The 17,127-nt window shown below is 47.7% G+C and overlaps 1 protein-coding gene across 1 annotated transcript in view; it reads right to left on the bottom strand.

Moving 5' to 3' along the window:
• Positions 1-7,244: 7,244 nt before the first annotated feature.
• EGFLAM (EGF like, fibronectin type III and laminin G domains) overlaps positions 7,245-17,127 on the bottom strand; it is a 191,142-nt gene continuing 181,259 nt past the window's right edge. The window contains exons 21-23 of the mRNA XM_061129917.1: positions 12,919-13,002; positions 9,634-9,737; positions 7,245-8,813 (exon numbers count right to left, since the gene is read on the bottom strand). Of these exons, the coding sequence (XP_060985900.1) occupies positions 8,659-8,813; positions 9,634-9,737; positions 12,919-13,002 (343 nt within the window). The 3' untranslated portion in view covers positions 7,245-8,658. The remainder of the gene's footprint in view (positions 8,814-9,633; positions 9,738-12,918; positions 13,003-17,127) is intronic.

The following is a 17,127-nucleotide window of genomic DNA, read 5'->3' on the forward strand; positions in this document are numbered from 1 at the left end:
CCCACCTCTCTGAGGTTCTAGCACAATCCTAAGGCTTCATTTGATAACTGGAATTGAACAGCTGTGTCCACAGAGATTAGCATAGTGTCTGCCGCATCACAAATGCTTGATGAATATTCTTTAAATAATTGTGCCTTGAAAGCAAAAGCAGTTTAATGTGTTTTCCTAGATATTAGATGTTATCTTGCAGAGAGGTGACCACCTGTGGGAGAGTCTCTGGAGCTGGGGGGAGGAGGAGAAGCCAAGGCAGTCCTCCTGGAGCTGAGAATCCCTCAGAAGAGGAAGAGGCTTCCCAGGTCAGCTGGGGGAAGCTTCTGTTGTTCATGGTAGATGCTCCTGTATTTGTGAAATGCAGTTACCCTTTAGTCTCCCTCAAAGGAAGTTTGCCCTTGCTCTGTTATTTGACAAAAGCAGATAAATGGGCTTTATGTGAAGTGACCACAGGTTACAGTCCTCCCACCTAATGCCCAACGCCCACCTCCTCCTGTTAGGAAATGTATTTCTCTCTCTCAGTCAAGTTCTCGACCTCCTTCCAAGTGACAGTTTGCATGATGGAGGGATCCATTCCTACTCCCATCTCTCTTCTCCCAATTGCATTTCTGCTTCTTTGGGAGACAATCCTTGCCGGACCTCTCCAGCATTTGCTTTGCGGGCAGGGCTCCTGGTACTTGCTGCCAGCTGCACTGTCTCCCCCCAGAACAAACACGGTTCTATTCTCTCACCCAGAACTCAGGCCAGACATCCCCAAAAAACAGCTGGACCCATGGTTCCAGGCTTCTACACGTTTATAGCCTTACATTCAGAGAGAAGAGGGCACCCTTACTCCCAGCTCCAGCAAGGACTCTGGCCGGCCTGACCTGTGTCACATGTCCATCCCTGGCCCAGTCCTGTGGTTCAATAGATGTTCTATTTAAAGGCCACTTCCCCAAGTATGACATAAAGTTGGAGGAGGACCAGGCCCCCCAAAAAAGGGAGGTGATACTCTGAATGGACAGAACAATAAATAATCACTATAGACTCACTGAAAAAAAGCTAGAGTAGATAAAAGGAAAAAGAAAAAAAATTGCTCAGTCTTCTGATGCAGGATTAGCTATTTTTAACACTTTACTTCTTGTCCTTTTAGACATTTTTCCTGTGTGTATATATATTTACACATGTTTTCATATATATTGTACCTGTATGCATATATATATATAGTTACATTGTATATTCTATTTTGGAACTTGATTCTTTTACATAACATTTTGAAGATCTTTGCATATCAATAGAATGTTTTATGATGTTATTCTTTTCACAAATATATAAAATCTCAATGTCTAGATTAATTCTTTAAATTCAGCATTCTGGACTTTCACAGGGTTCACACTTTTCCTTAAATAATGGAGGACTTTAGGCTCAGATGAAGCTGTTTGACACAGATTTTCCCAGCACTAAGAAGCAACACTTGAATTTAGGTGCTGTTGGCACATGATGCTGGGGAAGTCCCAAACCACATTTCCTATGCTGTTAAGTGCAATCTCCACCACTGAGTGACTAGTGAAGATTCTGACCTAATGCAGAATTCTCCCACTTACATGCCATTTCCTCTAAGATGTTGGGGCAGCCAGCAGGAGCTCAGGGTGGGGGCTACTCGGGGCTCAACCACTCAACCCCATGCTGGACCCCTAGTCACTGGTGATGGTTTCAGGACCCAGGGGAAATAGGATTTTTCAAAATTTATTGATAAAAGGTTTTTTTTTTTCTTTTTTTGACTGCACTTCGAAGACTGGGTCTTCGTTGCTGTGTGCAGGCTTTATCTAGCTGTGGTGAGTGGGTCTAGTCTTTACTGCGATGCTCAGGCTCCTCATTGCAGTGGCTTCTCTTGTTGTGGAGCACGGGCTTTAGGCACAGGGCCTCAATAATTGTGGCACACAGGTTTTGTTTCTCTGTGGCATGTGGGATCTTCCCAGACCAGGGATTGAACCAGCGTCCTCAGCATTGGCAGGTGGATTCTTAACCACTGGACCACCAGAGAAGTCTTTATTTATTTATTTTTTTTTTTCAGTAGAAATTTTAAAAGATTGCTATATTCTCTGGGAATAGCTCTTTTCCTGGAAGTCTTGGTTTGGCTCATGGTCTGGGGAAGTTGCAGACTGTGGCAATTCTTCGGTTGGGACAGCACATGACTTCAAATGTGCACTTGAAGGAAACAAAGCTGGTCTCTGGTGAAGCGTGGTCTGGAGGTGGGAGAGACTGGGAGCCAGAGTTGAAGAGGGTTAGGGGAGGCAGATTCTGAAATGGTCCTGAGACTTGATCCTGGATGCACACACCTGGTAGAAACTCAACCCTGGCATGTGGCTCAGCTGGTGTACAGGACAGGAAGTCACTCCCATAATTAGGTTACTCATTAGTCAGCTGTGTGTTAATAAAAGGGAGGATATCCCGGGTGGACCTAACTAATCAGGAGAGCTCTTACAAGAAAGTCCAGGCCTTTAAGAAAGACTGCTGGCTTTGAAGGAAAAGAGCAGGTGCCCCCTGGACTTGGAAGAGGGCCTGAGCCTGTGATGACCGCAAAGCCCTGGCCCAGGCTGGCTTGGGGAACAGAGTCTTCACTCTCCTTTATATTCTCATTGTGTCTCCTCCGGGTTGGTTTGCATATAGTGAATGCCTGTGGTGGTCGGGAAGTGCTCCAACAATGCTTGTGAGAACCCAGGAAATCATTTTGCATCCCCACCCTCCATGCTGAAAACTTCAAAGCCTCCGAACAAACGCCAAACAAACAGGCTTCCAGATCAGATCCAGTCACGTGACAGTGAATAAGGCCCCAGCCCTGGGCAAGTCCTCTTAGCTCCCCTGCTCTCTCTGAGGGACTGGACCTGGAGATCACTCAGTTTATTTTATTTCTGAAGGATGTGGTCCAGACTAGGGGGCACAACTTCTACTCCACTGGACAGCGTCCCCTATTTCATACCCACAGTTGCCCTGTGAACCCTAAATTCGGTGAGAGCAAAGAATGCCTGCAGCCCAGGCAGGCGGTGGATGCGGGGTGGTCATCATGCCACCAGTCCCCCACCCCCTCTCCTCCACAGCCCTCTGGGTCTCTGCCTCTGTCTTCCTTCAGGCCATTTCCTAACAGGGCTTTCCACAGCTAATCCTCTGGCCTGAGGCCTGTTACTGGTGTTTGTAAATGAGTGTAGATGATCAAATTCCTTGCACTTCCTTGACCTTCCTTCTCACAAATATTCCCTCCCAAGTCCTCTTTCAGCCAAGCTGGAAGTGCAGTCCCTTAAGCACCAGGCTGTCCGAGGAGGTCAGAGCCTCAAGCCCAGCCCTGGCTTGGAGGTGAGCTGCTGGGACATGGTGGGGGGCGGGGACGGTGGTGGAGGGGAGGGATACCACGTGTTCCAAGATCTCTGTGCCTTGGATCTTGAGCAAATCAGAGAGATAAAGGCGTCAAAGAGTACTCATCCCGAGTGCTGAGACACAGTTCCTCTCACGTCTTTCCAGGAAAAGGCGAGAGCTCCTGGAGCCGCGCACTTTCTAGGATAAAGACGTCTTAGCAAAGGCAGGAGGAGGAGGAAGAGAGGCAGGGAGTTTGCTTCTTGCCCTGCTCTTGCACTTCTCGGCTTGGCCAGGGCCGGGCAGGGGCCCCGGGGGGAGCACACTGATATTTGGAAATAGCTTATGGCAACTCCCCCGAGTGCTGGAGGTTATTTGTGGAGAAGGCAGAGAGAAGAAAAAGACTTCCAGCCCAGACCTCATTGCTTGTCGGGGGCCTGAATCCCTCTCCGACGCAGCAGCTCTGGTCCCTGCTTCCAGGTTTGCTCAACCCAGAGTCCTGGCAATGGGAGAGCTCTGGGAGAAGGCAGATCTGAAGCTGTGATGAGAAGCTGGCAGGCAGACACTAGGGGACTGGCCCCAACCCCCCTCACCCACAAGACTCTCCTGCCAGTAACAGCTAACCAGAGGGAGCCCCAGAATGTCACTGGGCAAGCCGGAGTGGGGTCCACTGGCCGCTGCATCTGACTGCAGGTCAGGTCAGGTGCTTCCACAGTGAAGGACCATGGGCAAGTCACTTGGTCCTTCCAGCCAGCTTCTGTCTTTGTGTATCCTATTGGCCTTGCCTGTTGGCTCTGGCCGTCATCAAAGGAGGGCTGTTTTTGAGATCAAATATGTGAATGTTCTTACAATGTGAGGTTGAAGTGCAATTACTCACAGGGCCCATCTCAGAAGCCAGACCATACTGTTGAACTGGATTAGTCATTTTGCTGCTTGTAAGCATACTGCCACCTATATAAACTGGAACTTCCTAATGGCAGCCTGTCACTTCCACCGAGACCCACCAGTTGAATGCTTTCAGACCTCGTAGTCCACATCCTCATCAAAGCTGAGGCAGAACCGCTGCTATTTTCCATGCGTGTTTAGGGTGAGCTGTAGAAACACCAAGGGATGATGCAGTGATGACACCCCCCACCCCAATTCTCCATCTTGGGAAGTAACTCTGTGGGCCAGGCTGAGTTATTTTCAATTCTGATTTTTGACTCCATGCCACCAGCCCTCTCCTCTCTGGGCTTTCTGGATGGCAGTCCTGGAGCTCTTCTTTCCTGCCTTTGACATGATAAACACAACACCCTTTTCGGTTAAGGGACTGGCTGGCTGTCGCAGGGCACACATGTGTTCCACGTCCACCTTCAAGGGCAGTCGCTGTCTATCTCTGGACTGGGAGGAGCTGGAAGAGGACAGGAAGGGAAACAGGAAACAGGGAATGCTTTGTCCAAGCCCCTCTCCTCAAGGATGAACCATATTTTCTGCGAGAAGCTGGAATTCTCTGCCTTTATTTTCCCAGCAGCCCAGTTCCCTCCCAGGGGTGAGCAACCCTGGGGGTGGAGAGTTGGGGGGGGGGGTTGGGGGGCCAGGGGCTGGCTGTCAGGGCTCTGAGCGAGGCTGGGAGCCCTCCTACTCGCGATCCCCTTTTCCTTGGGGAACTCTCAGGGGATAAAAACAAGCTCACTGAGAACCATATTTTTCTGGGTGAAAGGTGAAAAATGCAGCATTTCCTCCAAGTGGAAAGCAACTGGGTCCGCCAGCTCTGGGCACATTTCCGAGATCTTCCACCCACTCGGGGAGGAGGCAGGCAGCTCCTCGCAAGGGGGAGAGGAGAGGTGGGCGGTGGGGGGAAGGAGGGGAGGGAATCGGAAGGGAAGCACCAGTGGCTCTACACCAGGGCTGTTGGGCGTGTGTGGGAAGCAGAGGGCCTGTTTGTGTTGGAGGGGCCTGGCGACTGGATGGAAGGCAAAAAAGAGGAGCAGGGCAGCCACTCAGGGTGTTCCTGACCCGCAGGGGCACCGAGCTCTCTGGACTCTGGGGCAGCAAGGGGACAAAGAAGACCCCATGGGCCTTCCTGAGAGATCCCACAGGTGAGCTGAGGGGAAACACAGGGTGCCTGAAAGTTTCCCTAAGAAAAGCAAGAACATTCCCCTCCCTGACCTCACCCCAGCCGTCCTTACTGAGAACACATGGGAAATTCGGGGGAATTTTCTCAAATCCTGCTTGTGGGACAAAAGCTTTTCAGGAACCCATGCTTCATGATATCCTTCCTGGGCAGGACAGGGGTGGCTGGCATTAACCTCCGAGCTCGCTGGCCGCTCCTCAAACCTTTTCTTGCAGCCAAGAGTCCGGCCAGCCTCCCCCTCCTGCCTTCCACGGAGCTGCTGCCACCAAACCACGCACAGGTCCCATCCCTCTCCAGGCCCTCCTCCTCAGAAGGATAACGTGGCGGCAGGTGGAACGGGGACAACAGGGGTGCAGCAGGCAGGGCTGGAGGAGGAGATGGTCCCTTCCCGCCTCAGCTGGGCTGTCACTGCAACCTCCCAGGACTTCCTGCCGTGGACTGTTTGCATTAATGGCCCTGACTGCTCACTCTCCCCGAATCCCTGCCCGGTGCCATGCGGCTTTGTAGTTGCTCTCACAATGGAGATATGAGTCTATTCCTTCATCCCTTGACTGTATGGACTCGAACTAACACAATGTGGCAGAAGAGGTACAGGGCACGTCCAATCCTAGGCTGTCAAAGGCCTTGGACCTCAATTCTGGTGCTCCGGCCCTCCTCCATCGGTGTGCAAAGGGCATGTCAGTCTAGGTCACTGGTCCAGCAGGAGGATGGAGCAGACCCCAGTCACCTCCCCCTCCCGGCCAAGGTCATGCTAAGTGAGCCACCCTACACTTGTGAACAAGTCCCGCTGAGGCTGGAAGAACCGCCAAGTCAAGCCCAACCCGGATCAGCAGGGCTGCCAAGCCAACCACTTAAGGCGTGGAGGCGATCAGCACATTTCTGCGGTACGCCACTGAGGTTTTGTGGTTGCTTGTCAGGCAGCATTATCAGGGCAAGAGATAGCAGATACACTTAGCAAGGAACCTGGGGGAGCCACAAAGCCAGCCTGAGTTCTCCTTGGGTCTCTTGCTCACCTAAACCCCAATCTAATCCCTCAGCATCAAGACCAAGTTTTTATCCTCCCAACCACTGCTGCTTTTCTAGTCACCCCACGTTTCCTGATTTTGGGCTGCTGAGTGGGTGAAGGAGCTTGCTCCCAGCTTGGTACATACCATCTCTTAGCTTGCTCTCTCACCCTGCACCTCCCATGTGACCAGCTCCTCTTGGGTCCCCCTGCTCTGGTGGCCCTGTCACACACAGCATCTCTATGGCTCTGACGCCATCACATGTTACCCCTCGCCTTCCACCCCTTTTGCATCCCACCCAGAGCAAGGCGGTTCAGCATCCTCATCAGCTTCAACACACACTCCCGGGTCCCCACCCCCTAGTTACCACGTGTTTCCCTGGATAACAGTTGTAGAGAGAAACAGTTCATCCACAGCACAACTCTTCTGGCTTCAGCTCAGCTGAATATTTTGCTCAAATCACTTTTTTTGGACTGAAGGCAATTGATTCAAAATGTGATTCAACTGGAGTTGTGAAAGCAACTCCATTATATCTTGGAAGCACTGCCCCTGGCTGTTTCCAAGGAGATGGTGTTGAGGTGAGGGTCGTGGGGAGGCGGTGACACCCACTTTCTACCATGTACCTTTCTCCACACTGCACTCACAAGGTGACAGATGTAGGAGAGGACGAATTGTTGTTACCTTTATTGCTCTGGGATGAAGCATTCTGGTCATCAAAGGTGCCCAAAGACAGGAGGCAGAAGGCTGCAATTCAAGGTGAACGTCTCTAGTTTATTTATTCACTCTTTAGAACTCTTAATGTGCCTAGAACTGTGCTTGGTGCAAAGTTTCAAGCCTTTGCTGAGAGCCTGCGGCACAAGCAAGAGTAGAGTCATGGTGGAGCTACTGGTAGGCGCCTCTGTGAGATGGATCGGATTTCCCTCCTCTTAGGTTGGTGGCAGCGTTCATCTCACCTCCCTCAGCAAGTCCTGCATGGGGATCTGCCAGGGAGCCCGCCGGCCCCAGGGTCACTCATGAGCTGGCTAAGTGGCACCATGATGACCTTCAAGGAAGCAACCCTGCTTCCCTGATTCTTGTCCAGATGCTCAGACCAGGCCGAGGATACCCCCTGCCCAGCCTCAGAAACACTGACTGTATTCGTGTCCACTTCTGGACACGGCCTTGGGAGGGAGAAGCAAGCCCTCTACAGGTGAATGAACAACCATATTAATGTGTGGTAGCCTTCATCTCCTTTATTCAAGTGTACTACAGACATCCCCCTCTCTCAAAACCAAAACGACAGTGACCCGCCTCAGTAACACATGTGCCTTTTCATCTGCTTACTCGAGAAGCTTCATATTCACCTCTTTGAGCCATCCTTTACCAAGAGGGAATGGTCAGCTCCCCGAGGTGCCCACCCATGTGACCCACTCTACACCGCTGATGCCACGCAGGGCCCAGACAAGTCTCCTTTGGGAGAAAATTCTAGGAAGGGTGCGAAGAATTCAGGGTCGTCCACCCAAACTCACAAAAGTATATCGCATGGACAGTCGGTCGCTATAAAAATATACACATACAAAAGGACAGCTACAAAATCATGGTGCCCATTTTCTTAGATTTGCATTATAAAAAGTAAGGATTTCTTATTAAGGGTAAACTTTCCGGGGGGGGGGGGGTGCAGCTTCATAATTATGATTCTGTCTCTAGTCTCCCTTCATCCTTATTTTCACAGAGCACATTGAACCAGCCAGCGAGGAGGGGAAGGGGTTAATCCTAGTTATTCATGGGCTGAAGTGAGAAAATTGACGTCCAAGTTCTTACAGTCATTCTGCTGTCAGTAAGAGTGTGATGAGTCAGGAGAGGAGAGAGGTATTTTAATACTGCCCTTTGGGTCTCTCTCTCTTTTTTTTTAAATGAACTATGAATCACAACACAGTCATTGAGCTACAGCAGATGGGCTCGGAAATTCGCCTTGATGTGTGCTCTCTGGCAGCCTCTACACACTCGGTGGACAAAGTCCCATGCTTCCTACACAGAGTGTTCCGTTGGGTTTGCCCCACAGAGTGTCAGCAGGCAAGGCCACCGAGGGACTCCCGTCTCGGCTCTAGTTTCCCAGCAGGGTGAACTTGCTCCTTGAGGACAAGACACACTCCTGCTCCCCGTGCCTCTGTGTCAGGCAGGGTCTCGGGGCCCCCGGGACTCTCAGGATAGAAGGCTCGGTCTTTTGGGCAGGGCCAGCTGGTGTTACTTGGCTCCGCAAGTGTTGATGTTTTTCCCATCCACGGCGTCTTCCACCAGGGAAATGTGGTAATCGGTGGACAGTGTGAAATGAGAAATGCAGCCCACGAGGCCTCGCATGTACTGCCTGTTAGTGTGAAGAGCGATTTCCTTCATTCCACCTGCCAGGAAGCAAGAGGGAGACGACCTGAGTCAAAGGGGAGGACGTCTCTGTAGGACGCTTGAGTGGCTACTGACCAACACGTCCCTCGACTGACAGGACAGGGGAGGGTGCAGAACCTAGAACTTCCGACATCGCATCTAGTTTATAATTAACGAAGGGACAAGTTGACTTGGATCAGTGAGATACACAATCAGAGCCGTTAAGTATCTACCTCATACATGATTTTCTGACCTACCTGACCACTTAAAGCCACACAGTACCTGGTGAATTTTGAAAAAAAAAAAAAAAAAAGAAATGTTGTATAATGGAAAAAATATGTAGTATGTGATAAGAGATGATGCCATCTTAAACCAAAAGAAATACAATGATGTTGAATGCTTTCAATTAAGTTCACTTTTAGGAAATATACAGACAGAGGTGTCTTTTCATGTTTATGTGTCTGCATTAGTGGGTTCTAAGCTATTTATAAAAATACCACTCATTCTAATTCTGCGAGGGGCCAGAAAGACAGATACTCCTTCCTCCAGAATTCCAGGAGCTATATTTAGCAGGTTCCTGTTCTATAAACAATAAAAGCAGGGTTTTCCTGGTGGATTGGTCCACAGCACAAAAGCATCTAAGTGTTTCCTGACCCCTCAGCCATGAGTCAGAAGTTCAGAAAATGGAAGAATGGAATATCTGGAGAGTTTCCTGATTTCCAAGTATTTGACTGATCCAGTGAAATGCACAACTTTGGGAAGCCCCAGCATGACAAAGGGAAGGCTAAGAAGAAAAGGCACTGGACAGTTGAGGTTCCATTGAAGGTCAAGGTCACTTACCTACATACAGAGCTCCGTTGACGTTGAGCTGCCTCATCATGCCAGGTGACTTGCCTGTTCTGGCCCCATAGTCATCCACGGTTATCTTTCCTGATTGGCCATCCCTGTAAAAACCACCACCAGCTTTGGAGATTCATTTAATCATTCAATAGTGTACTCATGTTAACAGAAATGTATTCAAGTCCTTACTAAGCACCAGGCACTGTACTAAATGATGGAGCTGTCAAAATGAAACAAACCAACAAATCACCCAAATTCCTAAGGCAAAAAAAAAAAAAAAAAAAAATTGCCAGTGATCACACAGTGTCACTACTCTACGGTAGAACACCACCCATCTCCCCTGAGATGGAGAGAGGCTCAGGGGAAACTTCTCAACAAAGATTCTGTCTGAGATGCGTTTTGAAGGCTGGGTGAGTTGGGTGAAGGAAAGGGTAATGCAAACAGGAAGTGGCAACCGCAAAGAGAGAAAAGACATGGGGGTTTGGACAGTCTGAGCATACAGAATTCCAGAGGTGGCAACAGAATAGGAAGATGTGAAGCCAGAAGCAGATGTTGAGGGGCAAAGGGAGCTTAGAATTTATTGCCAGTGTGGGAGGGAACCGGAGGACTTTAATGGGAGGAGTGGTGGTGACGTGGTGACACATGGTGAGTGTGGATGTTATTCTAAGCACAGTGAGAAACCAATGTGGCAGTCCCCATTGGCAGATCACTCTCGGGGAGAACAAGGAATGGCTTAGAGGCTTCTAAAGGACCCATGTGGTGCGTGCATGTGTGCTCAGGCGTGTCTGACTCTTTGCAACCCCATGGACTGTAGCCCACCAGGCTCCTCTGTCCATGGGATTCTCCAGGCAAGAATACTGGAGTGGGTAGCCATTTCCTCCTCCAGGGGATCTTCCCAACCCGCACCTCCTACAGCTCCTACATTGGCAGACAGATTCTTTACCACTGCGCCACCTGGGAAGCCAAAGGACCCTCAGTCACCCAAAAGTGACTCTGAGGACGGTAGGATAGAGGTGCTCATCTGTGGCAAGGACTTTGCATTTTATGGGGGTTTCCCAAAACCAGCCACCCCTCTTCTTCTTCTTCCTTCTCCTCCTTCTAAAATGAGTTCTTTCTTGGTCTTTTATTGTTCCTTTTTTTTTTTTTTTTTTAATAGCAATCGCTTCCTTGTTTTTCAGGTTAATAGAAACAAGAAACTCTCTTATCTCTCTGATGATGTGAATATCATTTTTTTTCATTCATAGTTTGTTTCCTCCAAGTTGCTTTGTTCTATGTATCTGTTCTAATATCCATGTTTGATATTGGAGATTTTTTTCAAATGCTTAGTGATCCCCGACTGCCACTCCACGGTTCAGTGCTGAGGACTGAGAAGGAGACCGGAAGCCTTGTGGGAGCCCCATGTGCAGGATGGCTTCTGTGACTGTATTGTGATCTGGTGCAATCACTGGGGGACACCTGGATTTCCTACTCTACTGTGGGGTGCAGGCCTGGCTCTCAGCATTCTGGAATCTCAATGGGGGAAGATTTATAGGGCTCCTAATAGTCAACACAGGAACTTTCACATAGCTTCCAGTATTAATATAGACAGAGTAGACTAGTCCAATGTTTAGCTATACCTAATGTCTCCCATTTCAAAGACCCTTATTCACTTCCTCCAGAGAATGGACTTTCATTCTTCTTCCATGGGTAGGGGAAGGGCAGCATGCCAGTTATATGAAGTAGAAGGAGCTTGGGGTCTAACACCTTAAGTAAGATTTTTAAGCCAATCTGTTTTCAGCCCCTCATTTACCTTCTAAAATTTCTGGGCTCTACTCCTTTTTGGGGGGCAGTGGGGTATAATGATAGAAATCTTGTTGCCTAAACCTCATTTATTGATAACAACTCTTCTAGCAACTAGCTTTAGAGATATTTCTAGCCTGTCCTATAATCACCCTTGAGACCACACAGCTTCCCCGTTTTGGATATGCTTCTTCAAAATCTCATACCAGACGGATGTGAAGGGTAAGGCCTTGCCTGCTCTGACTGCTTTTCCCCATTACTCTAAAAATTCCATTTTCCCCACTTTATTTCATCAGTTCTAAGAATTTTTCATTTTTAATATGTCCAAAATGAGGATATACTTTATAATCAATGGCATCTTAGATTTGAAAAATGTAAGAGAAAAATGAAGAACCTAGAAGCCACATAGACTGAAGGATCTTGGAATTGAGCTGGAGTATGAGCAGTCTGAGTCTTCCCCAGTGGCTCCGCAGTAAAGAATCAGCCTGCAGTGCAGGAGACCTGGTTCGATCCCTAGGTCGGGAAGATACTCTGGAGAAGAGAATAGCTACCTACTCCAGTAAATATTCACTATGGGAAGACATATCTTTTTAACAAGTCAAAGTCGGGGCTTCATCAAAATCACTCTCTCAAGGACTTTCAAGGTCACCTGGACAGCTGATGGGCACAGGTCTGCCTCTGCACGCTGCCACATCCTTTGGAATCAAAGGCAAGCACAGTGGAAAGAAGAACGGGGTCCAGCAAGGCTACTTCCACCATAGCCTATACATGAACTGAGTAGGAAACTTGACCATGGTGGCCCCATGTTTCCCAAGCTTTGCTCATGACCTCGCCTACTGACCTCCCCAGAAAGCACTATGGTATATTCTCAGGGAACCTGAGCCAAAGACTGTTCAGCTCATCTCCTGGGACCTGCATCAAGCGTGGCAGGATTGACATTTCTTTATACAGCTGAATTAGGACCTGCTATTCAGTTTCTAAAGATATATTTTTAGGAATATATACATAGTAAAACTAATTTCAAAGGGATGATTCACCCTAAATTAATCAGAAGTGAGGGTAGTGAGTTCTTGGAACAGAGGTAGGATGTGTAATTGGGGCAGGGTATACATGGCTTCTAAGGTTCAGGTAATGTAATGTCAAAAAACAAAAAACAGTAGGGGCAATTGCCTGCATAATAATAGAAGCATTCCTCAAAATCTACCTGCCCTAAAATCTTATCTCACTACAGATATCTAGATCTCACTAGATGACCAGTCCCTCTTCCAGTTTAGCCATCATAAAATTCCTTCTCCAGAAGGCCTGTGTTGAGTGAAGATGGGGAGTTCAGCCTTTCTGACCTGCAGTGTTAGTGACGGGCACAGGTGGGAGTTGGTACCGAGATGCCCTAATGAGTGGGATCAGGGATACTGGGATGCCAGGCCAGGTGGGGGAACAGGAAGTGGGACTACAGGGAGTTGGAGAGCACTCCCATCAGCTCTGTCTCACACTGTGACAGGTACTCACCGAACGGCCTTGACTCGATGCCACCGACCATCGTTGAACGAGCCATTCACCATGATGGATGCCACACCGCTGCCCAGGTTATAGCTAAAGGCGTCAGAGAAGAACAACACAGAGAACAGAAAAAAGCACTGAAGCACAGGCAGACAGTCATTCATAAATGATTCTCAATGAGAAAGTTCTCTGGAGCTCAGAAGATAGTTTCTTTAACACAAAACAATGCTAAAAAGACACTAGGTTCCCAAAGTAGGCCATGAATGACCAAAACTGACCAGGGATTGAATCTCTGCCCCCTGCATTGGGAGCATGGAGTCTTAACCACTGGACCTCTATCGAAGTCCAGTCTTAACTATTTTTAAGCATTCAGTTCAGTAGTATTAAGTATATTCACATTGCAGAACAATCAATTCCAGAACTTTTTCATCCTGTGAAATTGAAAATCTGTACCCATTAAACAACTTCCCATTTTCCCCTCCCCCAGAGTCCATGGCAACCATTATTTTACTTTCTCTTTCTGTGAATTTGACAATCCTAGATACCTCATACAAGTAGGGTCAAACAGTTTTCATGTCTTCGTAACTGGCTTTTTCCACTTACCATACTGCCCTCAAAGTTGACTTATTTTAGGCTCCATGTATAGTATTACTGTATAAGGAAAAAGAAGGGCTTTATCATTTGTAATGTGTTGTACTAGGTTGAACAGTATCCCCCCCCAAAATTAATGAACATCCAGAATCCAAGTGAAAAGTGAAAGTGTTAGTCGCTCAGTTGTGTCTGACTCTTTGCGACCCAATAGACTGTAACCTGCCAGGGTCCTATGTCCATGGGATTCTCCAGGTGAGAAGACTAGAATGGGTTGCCATGCCTTCCTCCAGGGGATCTTCCCAACCCAGGAACTGAACCTGGGTCCAGAAGCTCAGAAAGTTACCTGATTTGGAAACAAGGTCTTTGCATATACAATTAGTTAAGAAGGTTTATATGGGGGTTATATGGGGTTAGGGAGGAAGTCATATGTGGTTATTGTTGTTGTTTAGTCGCTAAGTCATGTTTGACTCTTTGCGACCCCATGAACTGCAACCTGCCAGGGTCCTATATCCATGGGATTCTCCAGGCAAGAATATTGGAGTGGCAAGAATACTCCAGGAGAAGCTCCAGGAGAGCTTCCTGACCCAGGGATCACACCCACATCTCCTGCACTGCAGGCGGATTCTTGTCCACTGAGCCACCTGGGAAGCCCCATTTGGGGTTAGTGAAGCCCTAAATCCAATATCACTAGTGTCCTTATAAAAAGAGGAAGTTTTGACCCAGAGACAGAGACACACAAAAACACCACGTGAAGACAGGGGCAGAGACTGGAATGATACAGCGATAAGACAAGGAGTGCCAAGGAGTGCCAGCGATCACCAGAACCTAGGAGAGAGTCACAGAGCAGACTTCCTCAGCGCCCCAGAAGGAAGGGACCCTGCAATACCTCCGGGTCAGACTTCTCGCCTCCAGAACTGTGAGATAACACATGTCTATTGTCACCCAATTTGTGGTAATTTGTTATGGCAGTCTTCAGAAACTAACACACGTGTTTTCACTTTTCAGAAAAACAGAACAGAACAAAACATTGCAGAGTAGGCTGAGTCCCAAAGAATTTAAGGGAATTTGCCTAAAATCTCAAAACCAAAGTATAAGACTTGCACTTGGGGTCTTACCTGCGCCCCTCCCCCTGCCACCTTTTCTTGGATAGCAGATCCACTCCACAGTTCTCTGTTTTCTGTTTCAGCTGCCAGATACCCTGATATGCTAAGGGGATCAAAAGACTTACATATGTTGTTTACCAGAGAGAAATATCCCTCTTAGTCCAGTGTTCATTCAATTATTCTAATTTAATTAAATACAACAAATATTTAGTGAGTGACTATTCTAGGCTGGGCACTGAGCCAGCTGCCTAGATCACCCCTTGATAATATAATTAAGCCCATGTAATCATGCTTCTGAAGGAAAACGCATTCCACCCAGACAACTCTCTCCTCATGTTGTAAAAGGACATGTCTCTCTTTTAGCTCATTGGCCAAGAAACAGGAAATTGAGAGGAAACCCGGATTAGTCACTGAGCTCTTCTATGCACTCAAGCCAACAAAAGAGCAAGAATAGAAAGCTTTGGCTTTCCCCAGGGAAAGCACTATGAGTCCTTTCTTTAATACCGGAGTTTCAAAGAAGCCACACAGCCTATCGACATTTAACCAAGAATAGAACTCGGGTGACTTGACAAACTCTGAGACAAAGCTGTTGCTCTGACCCAGAAAACTCCACTGTTTTCTAATGAATTTTCCCACATCAAGCGTCTCCTTGTATGAAGCAGCCTGGAGGTGGAATTTTCAGATTTCATTATTTAGTGGCCAAATGCTTGTTGAAGAAATGAATGAGTATAAAGCAAGGCTGAGAGCTGGTTGGCAGAAATACAGCTGAATTATTATGTGGGCTTTTATGAGGCAGCACGGGGTGACAGAAAGAACCTAGACACTTGGATTAGAGGAATCTGCCTTGATTCCCAGGCTTACCAATTCCTAGCTCTGTGATCTTGGGCAATTTGCCCCATTTGTCTGAGCCTCAATTTTCTCATCTGTGAAATGGGTTAATAATACCTACCCTGAAGGATCTTAGGGGAGGTTCAGTAAGATAATATTTATAAAGAGCATAGCACACAGTAGGAGCCAAACAAATAACCCCATGCCTGTGTGCATGCTAAGTCACTTCAGTCATGTCTGACTCTGTGTGACCCTGTGGACTGTAGCCCACCAGGTTCTTCTGTCCATGGGATTCTCCAGGCAAGAATACTGGAGTGGGTTGCCATGACTCTCCAGGGAATCTTCCTGACCCAGGCCTTGAACCTGCATCTTTTATGCTTTCTGCATTGGCAGGCAAGTTCTTTACCAGTAGCGCCACGTGGGAATGCATGCAGTGCTTAATGCAGCTCGGAGAGAGCATTGACAGTACACCCAGAGGAACTAGCAATAGGAGAAAATTGCCACCCAGAGTTAAACCTGTCAAGCCTCCCCTGGAAGAGTAGCAAACCAACAGGCTGTGAATATGTAACCAAAACATCCAGGAACACCCAGGTCTCAGAACAAGGTGACTTAGGTAGAACTGCAGCAGCACTAGACTGGAATGGGATTGTAACCAGTGAATGGAAACTTTTTCAGTTGTGTTTGGACAAAGGATGGGCTTTCTTCTTCTATTCTCCAGCCTGGCAACATGCCTGTTCATCCAGATTGTACTCAAGAAGCAAACACGGAACCCAGCAGAACGGAATCCAGCCACCACTGCAGGTGGGGGAGCAGCCCGGTTGGCGCGTTGACGGTCTGACTCTCCAACCCCACCGACTCCCTCTCGTTTCTGGAATAACTTCCTGCTTGCCCAGACACCTGATATACATCCCCCTGGAATTTCTCTTTCTTTTAAATAATAATAAACGGCTGAGAACAGTGATTGCCTTTTTGGGAGAGGGCATGAGGGAGCCTTCCTGGGTGTTGGAAATGTTCTATGTTTTGTTCTGAGTGGTGGTCACACAGGCATTTGTATGTTAAAAAATGTATTGAGCTGTACACCTAATATTTGTACACTTTATGTAAATTACAGCTTAATTTTTTAAAAAAATTGAAGTATAGTTGAATTAAAATGTTTTGTTAGTTTCTGTGCTGTGTGTAGTTGCTCAGTCATGTCCAACTCTGTGACCCCATGGACTGTAGCTCGCCAGGCCCCTCTGTCCATGGGAATTCTCCAAGCAAGAATACTGGAGTGGGTTACCATGTCCTCCTCCACGGGATCTTCCCAACCCAGGAATCAAACCCAGGTCTCCCGCACTTCAGGTGGATTCTTCATCGTCTGAGCCACCAGGGAAGCCCAAGAATACTGGAGTGGGCAGCCTGTTCCTTCTCCAGGAGATCTTCCCAACCCAGGAATAGAACCAGGGTCTCTTGCATGTCTGACTTCAGATTCTTTTCCATTATAGGTTATTACAAGATATTGAATATAGTTCCCTGTACCATAAAATAGGACTTTGTTGTTTATTAGTTTTATATATAGTATGTCTCTGTTAATTCCAAACTCCAAATTTATCCCTCCTACCCTTTTCCTTTGGTAACCGTAAGTTTCTTTTCTACGTCTGTGAGTCTGTTTCTGTTTTGTAGCTAAATTCATTTGCCTCATTTTTTTTTTAAGATT

The sequence above is a fragment of the Dama dama genome, chromosome 25 (assembly GCF_033118175.1).
Source record: "Dama dama isolate Ldn47 chromosome 25, ASM3311817v1, whole genome shotgun sequence".
Taxonomy (NCBI): Eukaryota; Metazoa; Chordata; class Mammalia; order Artiodactyla; family Cervidae; genus Dama; species Dama dama.